Genomic DNA, 9,103 nt, shown 5'->3' on the forward strand with positions numbered 1-9,103 from the left:
TCACAAATTTTGTTGCGTAGTATCTCATTTGCATATGCACATGAGCCACAGTAGAGAGGATGTGACTGTGTAATATCTGCGGATTATCTTTTGCAGGCACGTATCCATGCATGCACGCTCATAGTCCCCCTAACACACACACACGCACGCACGCACGCACGCACTCACGCACGCACGCACACACACACACACACACACACATGCACACCTGTCCATCTGTGATGTATTTCACGTTGATCTTGAGAAACTTCTCGAGACATTCCTTGTCGAGTCTCTCCGCCTCCTCCTCACTGATGTGATGCAGCCGCTTCGTTGGCGACATCGGCTCATCCGTCTCTCCCCCCGCCGCCGCCATGGGAGGAGGAGGTGGCGGCGGGGGAGGAGGCTGGCTGTCTACGTTCACCCACTGCTCAATGAAAGCTGGCTCGTACTCAAACACCCGCTCTACGTGGCCTGGCTTCGGACTCACTGATGCCGGCGATGTCGGCGACTTGGCTTCCGGCTGCTGTCGAAAACAGTGATGACGGCGGATTAGCATCAGGGCGAATTAGAATCAGGGCGAATTAGGATTAAGATAGGATTTCAATTAGGATTAGACACGGCGACGGCCGTGAGCAATATCTGAAGCAAAGTGCGTCAAACAAATTTATCATGGCATTGTTTTTAATAACGAAATGACCCACAATAGTGCACTTTCATCACATTTCGTGGCCGTTTCATACGGGTGGCATCTGTATTATATTCGGATAGCATTCTTAATGAGGTTATCGCAGGCGATTATAAGTAGTTCATACAGGCAGCGTGGCACACACAGCACCTTAAGAATTAAGGCACGCCATGTAAGAATTGCTAAGGGATAGCATGGCAAGCCTTAGTGATGCCCATCGCTTCACGCTGTGAGCAAAGTGCCTTCTAGATCTGAATATTTTCAAATTTTCATTAAAATTAAATGATTATTTAAATGGTGTTAATCAGAGGTGACTACTGGGTGCAATTTTAATGCAAATGTTTTGCGATAGTTAAAATACTATTGCCGATACTATTGCAGTAATCGAAAAATTGTGTAATATACTGTTATAATAAAACTTAAATATTCGTAGGGGTTCTAGGTCAAATACCCCCCGGACAATCACCCCCCGGACAATTACCCCCCGGACAATTACCCCCTGGACATTTACCACCCGAACATTTACCCCACGGACAATTACCCCCCGGACAATTACTCACTTGTTGTTTATTATTTATTGTTGAACAGGTTGAAAAGGAGGAGGTCGAGGAGAAGGGAAGAAGGTGGTGGAGGAGAGGAGGAGAGGAGGTGGAGGAGGAGGAGGGGAAGAACGTGGGGAGGTGGTGGAGGAAGGGGAGGAGGGGAGAAGGTGGAGGAGGATGAGGTAGAGAAGGGAGGAGGTAGTGGAGGGCAAGGTGGTGGAGGGGAGAAGGTGGGGGAGGAGGAAAGGAGGAGGAGGAAAGGGAGGAGGAGGAGAGGAGGTGGAGGAGGAGGAGGGGAAGAAGGTGGGGAGAAGGTGGGGAGAAGGTGGTGGAGGAGGAGGAGGGGGAGAAGGTGGAGGAGGAGGAGAGGAGGAGAAGAGGAGGTGGAGGGAGGAGGTAGAGAAGGGTGCCATCACATTCTCCCCTCCTCCTCGTCCTCCTCCCTCAACGACCACCTGCACCTCCTCGATTCCTCCTCTCCCCCTCCTACTCCTCCTCCTCCACTACCTTCTACGTCGTCCTCTAACTCCTCCTCTAAATGTCCGGGGGGTAAATGTCAGGGGAGTAAATGTCCGGGGGGTAAATGTCCGGGGGGTAAATGGTCGGGGAGTAAATGTCCGGGGGGAAATGTCCGGAGGGTAATTGTCCGGGGTAAATGTCTGGGGGGTAATTGTCTGGGGGGTGATTGTACGGGGGTAAATTGTCTGGGGTGAATGGCATAGGAGGTAAATGTCAATTGTCGGGCGAGGTAATTGTCGGGGGTAAATGTCCGGGGCCTTAATGTCGGGGGTAATTGTCCGGGGGTAAATGTCCGGGGGGTAATTGTCAGGGGGTAAGTTCCGGGGGGTGATTGTATGGGGGTAAATTGTCTGGGGGGTGAATGGATGGGTAAATATCCGGGGTAATTGTCCGGGGGGTAAATGTCCAGGGGGTGATTGTCCGAAGGTAATTGTCCAGGGGGTAAATGTCCAGGGGTAATTGTTCGGGGGGTGATTGTACTGGGGTAATTGTCTGGGGGGTGAATGGCATGGGGGGTAAATGTCCGGGGGGGGGGTAATTGTCCAGGCTAATTGTCCGGGGGGTGATTGTCCGGGGCATTGTCCGGGGGTGATTGTCCGTAGGCTCTATCCTACTGTGTATTTGTGCACAATGGCGTGCGCGCTATAGGAATGTGTGTTTCAGCGGTGTATTGGACGGTATTGAAGTGAAGTTATTAGGTCAAATCAAACTATGAATACTGCCAGGTCTAGTACTGATAAGTTAATTATAGGCTTATTAACCATCATTTTATTATTGAAACGGCCCAAGTGCCTGTGATTCGTAGGTACGTACGTACGTTTTGGTTCACGTTAGTTACTAAACTGATATCCAATCATTCACTCACTCGTGCATTGCGAGTGAGCTAGTTGAGTGGACTATGCGTACACGACCAGGGACCAGTCTAAATATTTATAACAATGACGGACGTGTCGGTAATGGTTTCCAGGCATATTTACGTGCAAATACATCTTTAGCAGTATATATTCAAACCTGATTTTTAAATTTTTCAACTATCGAAAACTATCGTTTGTTCAGTGAACTATTAGCGATAGTTATCGATGTTCTACTTGCCACTGATGCATTGCCATTAGGTCTAACACTTTTTCACTTCCTATTGCAATTACTAGACAGTTCGAGGCAACGTTACACTAATAGTGGTAATTGCCTCAAAACCTTCTTCCGATGCTTTCTGAATAATGATGCCAAGTGCGCAGAAATCATCGCGGGAGTGATGAGAGAGATGGCCCGAGAAGCCTTGAGGGCTCTCTGTGATGTGGCTGTGAGAGCACACATCCGACAGTCGGCAATAAATGCAATAGTTTTCCATGTTCTGCCATATCGATTCAGTCTTTTACTTCGGCTGAGTCAAACTAAATGAAAACACTAGGAGAGTGACAAGTAATGGTGATGATACAGATCTATACGATATAACCTTGCTCAAACCACTAAATAGAAAGCTACTCTACGAACGCTATGCTGCTGGTCGTACATCAGCATGTGCACTTCAACGGTTTCTCCTGTTAACGTTCATGATACCGCTACCTAGCCAACCAGCAACCCACTGGGGCAGATGGGGTCGTTGTCGTATCAGGTACTACAGATATGTACCCGAGGTAGTTTTAGGTTGTTTAGTATTATCAGGAGTAGCTGCCCCTTGTTTAAATTTCGGCGCAAAACGCATTGAGTTTGCTGGCAGCAGAATGGAAAATCGTGTCGTACGTTTTAGTCTATATCTCCGGATTGGGGGTGTATACGAGGAAACGATTTCGCACGATGCTAGGCGAATGTACTGTGTACGATTTGAGCTCAAGTTGGATGAGTTATGCGTAGTAAATCGTAGGTATTATAAGGCTTTCCCATAATCGTAATCGTTCCCTTGTTTAATTTCCCTTGTTTATTGAAGTCACACTCCTTCCCTATTATCTACTCCTGGTATTATGTTTATATTTTTATATGAGGTATGTTTAGGGTTAGGGTTAGGGTTACGGTTACGGTTAGGGTTAGGGTTAGGGTTAGGGTTAGGGTTAGGGTTAGGGTTAGGGGATACTTTACACTTCTACCCACTACTGTTACACTTCTGTAGTACAAGTCTGGTACACTTTGTGTATACATATATGTACCTCGGGTACATATCTGTAGTACCTGATACGACAACGACCCCTTGAGCCCCACTGGGTTCATGCTTGCCTTAAAAGATGGCCACTGTCCCATAAGAGACTGTATGACAACAATAACATCTGATTATTGCGCAAGTTAGGTAGTTGCAGAGTTAAGATAAGTGACTGACAAAACCATTATCACACCGTAAGTGCAATAGTATTTTGGGAATTATCATTACCATAAACTTTAAGCCTTATTGATCAGTCCCTAACAGCATACCCTTGGGTAAGGTTACTGAACAGACGCAGGGGACAGGTAGTGCGTATTAATACCTTGAACTACGAACAGCATATTTATATAAAGATTGCGAGGACAATTATTGGCAGAGTGATTTATGCTCTTGGTTGCCAGAGCAACCACGATGACAAGAGACATTCGATAAGCAGAGTTGAGAAGAATGTAGGCTGCTTACCCGACTCGAAACGATTCATAGAAATTTTTTTTTACTTCTTTCTCCGTAATGATTCTGACGATAGCCATGCTTAGAATAAAGCACGCGATCACATATCACTTATATATACCTTGGCAGTAAAGTTGAATACAGGACCACCTTTCTCTGGCGATGTCACAGTAGGGATTGCCTCCACTGGTGATGGAGAGGGAATGACGTAATCTGGATCTGGCACATACATAGTCTGGAAAAAAGTTATTAAATATTATCAACAATGGCAGCTACACTACAGAGGTAGCTACATCTAACTCAAGTCTAATTTAGGATCCCGGCAATACATTGTCGTCGTCATCGTCATCATCACTATATCCCCTAACCATATTTCTTAACAGAAACCATAACCCTACTCTAATCCAACCAGGGAGCTCGATCTCTACATAAAACAATACAATGAAATCTGCCAACCAGGTAAATATCAAACATCGCCCAGTATAATAGCCTCACACTCTCGCTCAGTACTCGAGCCTCTAAACCACCGCCAACGAGTCTCTCCACCTGTAAATTATCTGCAGGTGCATTGATGACGGAAACAGCTATGTATATCCACATGCGAAACTGCGCAATCATGTAGAAGGAGATGTCGAGGCACGAACGCTAATGACATACAGTGTTATACACCCCACCCCGATCAGCAGCCTCCGACATATATCCACGCCGCAAGCACGCAGGCGGGGATTGCACTAGCTTCCATCTTTTTACGGCTCATTACGCGTTCCCCTCTCCCTCACTCTCACGCTCACACTACGTTTGGCAGTTATCGGCCGTGAACGCCGGCTGTGACACACGTGCGCACACATTTTAGGATGTGTCTGCGGAATGGACAAACAGACAGATCGCGATCATGCGGCCAACTCGTGCATTAACGAGGAAACACAAACACTAACACATGCACGCACGCACGCACGCGCGCACAGACACGCACACGCACACGCACACAAACACACACACACACACACACACACACACACGCGCGCACGCACGCACGCACGCACGCACGCACGCACGCACACACAGACACAGAGAGACACGGAACATGACAAAGTCCAAAAGAGATCCCTATGACAATACTCCATTTAGTTTACTCAACAAAGAACTGTATGGCAATACTTAGTTTTATGTGGATTATTATGGCGTTACAAACGATATGCCCCATGCGGAGATGCGATGCCTTTGCGTAGCTGTAATCAGTAGATGTGCCCGACCCCCCTGCCCTTACACAACTAGTGAACATTTAGACACACAAGTTACACAACTAGTTACACAATTAGTGAATGTCTCGTTTCACGTAACGTCACTAAGCCGATCTAAAAAGTCACGCTACCGATTGACTTGGCATTGGATTATATCAGGGGTTAATAATGACAATTTGCCATTATTAACCCCTGATTATATGATAGTTAGAGATTACCACGGCATGGAAAATCCCGTCAAGTATACCTCAAATAGGAGAAAAAAATACATGTTTCAGTAACCTAATGGTTAACGCCTCGATCTTGAGTGATCCATGAACAATCACATCATTTTGCAAAGGAAATACGGAGGCCAAAGACTGGATTCAAATATGCGTGCGTCGGCGCCCGACCATCATTCCACACGTAGTCAGCAATCAGTCAGGCATTTAGAGAACATTTTCGCTATACCTTCCTGAATGATTCATCTCCACTCCATTCAATGAGATTTTTTACAGGCAATATAAAGTCGCCGCCAAGTAGTAGCTATGACGACTGTGTGATGATCATTTTCCGTCCAATAAAAAATTCACGCGTTTAGGAATACGGCTCGCTGTGAGGCATGAAAGACTAGATTGTGGTTGAGAACGCTTTGTGACCAACTGCGGGATCTCGTAGAGATGGGATGACAGCATCGGTAGGGGGATGAACGGGGGTGTTGATCACAAGCTTAGCAACAGTACGCAGCAGCTGCCACTGTTGTTGTTGTTGTTGTTGTTGTTGTTGTTGTTGTTGTTCCTCCTGCCGCTGCTGCTGTCGCCACCCCACCACCGCCGCCACTGCTACTGCTGCTGCTACTGCTACTGCTGTTACTGCGGCTATACATAATTGTTTCTGCTGCTGGTGCAACAGTTTCTGCTACTGCTGTTGCCGGTGAAGACGATAACGGTAATGAAATGACTTTTGATGACAATGACAAATTACTGAACAAAGGTGATTTAAAAAAGTCAAAATCGACTCGATTATTGATCTGTTGATTGGTTTGAGGATGACCACCACCATGCTACCTACAGCTCAGCTGCACAATGAACGGGAAACACTGCAACCCTGTTACCGGAACATGAAATCCTCTCTCATGAGCTGCCTCAACTGCGGCCTCCACTTGCACACACATTCCCCAATTCACACTCACTTTAGCCCACCTTACCGATACGATAACGACCCTTAGATCCGATGTACCATCGGGCCACACTATGACTCAATAACGTGAACATGAAATCTCTCGTGGACAGTGGTGCCATCACGCTCACTCACCTGTCCAGCGAACACGGTCGTCGAGAAGAGCTTGTTGAGCTTCTTCACCTCCGAGGGAGTCGTGTCGAACTTGGCTGCGATGCTGTGTAGTGTGTCGCTGCCGGTGACAGCGTACCTGATCGTGCCGGGCGGCTGCACAACGTTACGAATCTTCAGCTTCCTCTCCGGCGGCCGGGGCTTCACGCCGTCAGCGACGTTCTCCTTGTTCTCCTTCGTGTCTGTAATTGAGAAGAGAGGCACAGATGGTGAGAGACGCATATTGCTAGATATATGTTAATCGATGTATTATTAATTATTATTATCAGAAGTACATCTAATGTGTGCTGTTTTGCACTGCAACAGATTAGGCCAGAGATGATGTAAAATATGTATCAATAGATATGTTAATAGATATATTAATATTGCCACGAGGACATCAATGGTAATGATGTCGCTGTCTTGAATATTAATATATTAACAGATATATAAATAGATTATTATATATATTTGTATACGTATCAACGTATTAACGTATCATCAGGAAATCACTTAATGCCATGATAGAGTAGCATAGCTACGAGGAAAAGGAACAAACGTCAGTCAGGATAGAAAAAATGAAAATTTTGTTACAAGACATTTGAGGTAAGTATAACCTGCTTGTTGCTAATATGTTATAGGAAACATTTCTAGTGGCAAGCTAAATATGCTTGACTCTGATTATATCAACTGAACACAACACCTCACAGACATATTGTAGCATTATGAGAATGACTATAAATATCACATATGCAACAGCGCTTGATAGAATGACACGGACAACACCGTGTGTTGTTGATAAAAATTCAGTAACCATTCGTACGCGTTCCTGTTTCCAACGCTCTACCTCGTTATTTCAGTTTGATTTAATATCACGGTTGAATGCCGTTTCCCATTTCAGGCCCCTTGGTTTTTGCTATGAGAAAACACGGTTGCGTGCAGATAAACAGCCTCAAAACACAAACCGACAGCGGCAACGTTTTTCACCGCAACACCATGAGAAGAAAAAAAGATAAATGAGTCAGAGTGCTTTTTGAAGTCCAGTCTTAATTATGCACGTAGGGCTTCACTCACAAGTGCTAAACAATACATAACACATGGCCAGCTGCAACCCCTGCGGTGAAATAAAGCGATTCATGAACGTTCACGAACGCTTATTGTGTAAACAGCCGGATATATTTTCTGGGAGTTGGGTGATCTGGGCTTCCCTTCACTGGGGCTGTCTGCTTTGCATTCGACCTACATATTCTAGAAGTCAATATATAGTCTATATAGTCTATAAACCTTACCCGTATAGAACGTAAGCATATAGAAAGTGAGGTGTGTGGCAATGTCAGCCGAGCTGAGCTTACAGTTAGCAGATCTGCAGATTAGTCTTTGTACAGCGGTAGAGGTGTCTTGTGTGAGGGTGGGTGCTCACATTTATGGAAAGAAATTACTAATAATAATGATAGTATATAGATAACAGCGTGCATGAAGTATGCGTAGATACATGAATGTGCATGTGGCGGAGTTTAATGTATAGTATGTCATGGTATTTATTGCTGACTATTAATTAGTTCGTGGCAATCCTGTGTGGGTTACGAACAAGCGCGTACGAAGCTGCGGAAACTCATATTGTTAGCAAGTCACGCGTTATTGTGTTTACCCCGAGATACCCCCCCCCCCGCCACCACGGCCACAACCACCGCCGCTACCACGGCCACAACCACTGCCGCCACCACGGCCACAACCACCGCCGCCACCACGGTCACAACCACTGCCGCCACCACGGCCACAACCACCGCCGCCACCACGGCCACAACCACTGCCGCCACCACGGCCACAACCACCGCCGCCACCACGGTCACAACCACTGCCGCCACCACGGCCACAACCACTGCCGCCACCCAGCATACAACACAACACACTATTACATTGCGCACGGCGCATGTTCGCGCTGTCTCCACGGTTTATTCCCATTCCGCCATTTTCCCACTTCGCCATTAAAAATTCCCACTTCGCCATTTGCCATTTCGCCATTTCCAACTTCGCCATTTTCCCATTTCGCCAGTTTCCCACTTCGCCAGTTTCCCATTTCGCCAGTTTCCCGTTTCGCCAGTTTCCCATTCCGCCATTTCGTCCTATCTCACCGACCACCCCCTTGTTCGAAATTGATCCTTCCATTCTTAAAAAAGAGTCATTTCTAGGGTTAGGGTTAGGGCTAGGTTTAGGGTTATAGGGTTAGGGCTAGGTTTAGGGTTAT

At 46.4% G+C, this 9,103-nt stretch overlaps 1 protein-coding gene across 3 annotated transcripts in view; it reads right to left on the reverse strand.

Annotated features, from left to right (window-relative positions):
- Positions 1-9,103, reverse strand: part of LOC106809781 (oxidation resistance protein 1-like) — a 79,441-nt gene that overhangs the window by 40,581 nt on the left and 29,757 nt on the right. For 2 of the 3 annotated variants that reach the window (XM_014813003.1, XM_014812988.1), the window contains exons 2-4: positions 6,844-7,061; positions 4,431-4,544; positions 209-505 (exon numbers count right to left, since the gene is read on the reverse strand). In XM_014813003.1, the coding sequence (XP_014668489.1) occupies positions 209-505; positions 4,431-4,544; positions 6,844-7,061 (629 nt within the window). The remainder of the gene's footprint in view (positions 1-208; positions 506-4,430; positions 4,545-6,843; positions 7,062-9,103) is intronic. The other variant, XM_014812996.1, reaches the window with a different exon arrangement.

Source organism: Priapulus caudatus, unplaced genomic scaffold (assembly GCF_000485595.1).
Source record: "Priapulus caudatus unplaced genomic scaffold, Priapulus_caudatus-5.0.1 Scaffold15, whole genome shotgun sequence".
Lineage (NCBI taxonomy): Eukaryota > Metazoa > Priapulida > Priapulimorpha > Priapulimorphida > Priapulidae > Priapulus > Priapulus caudatus.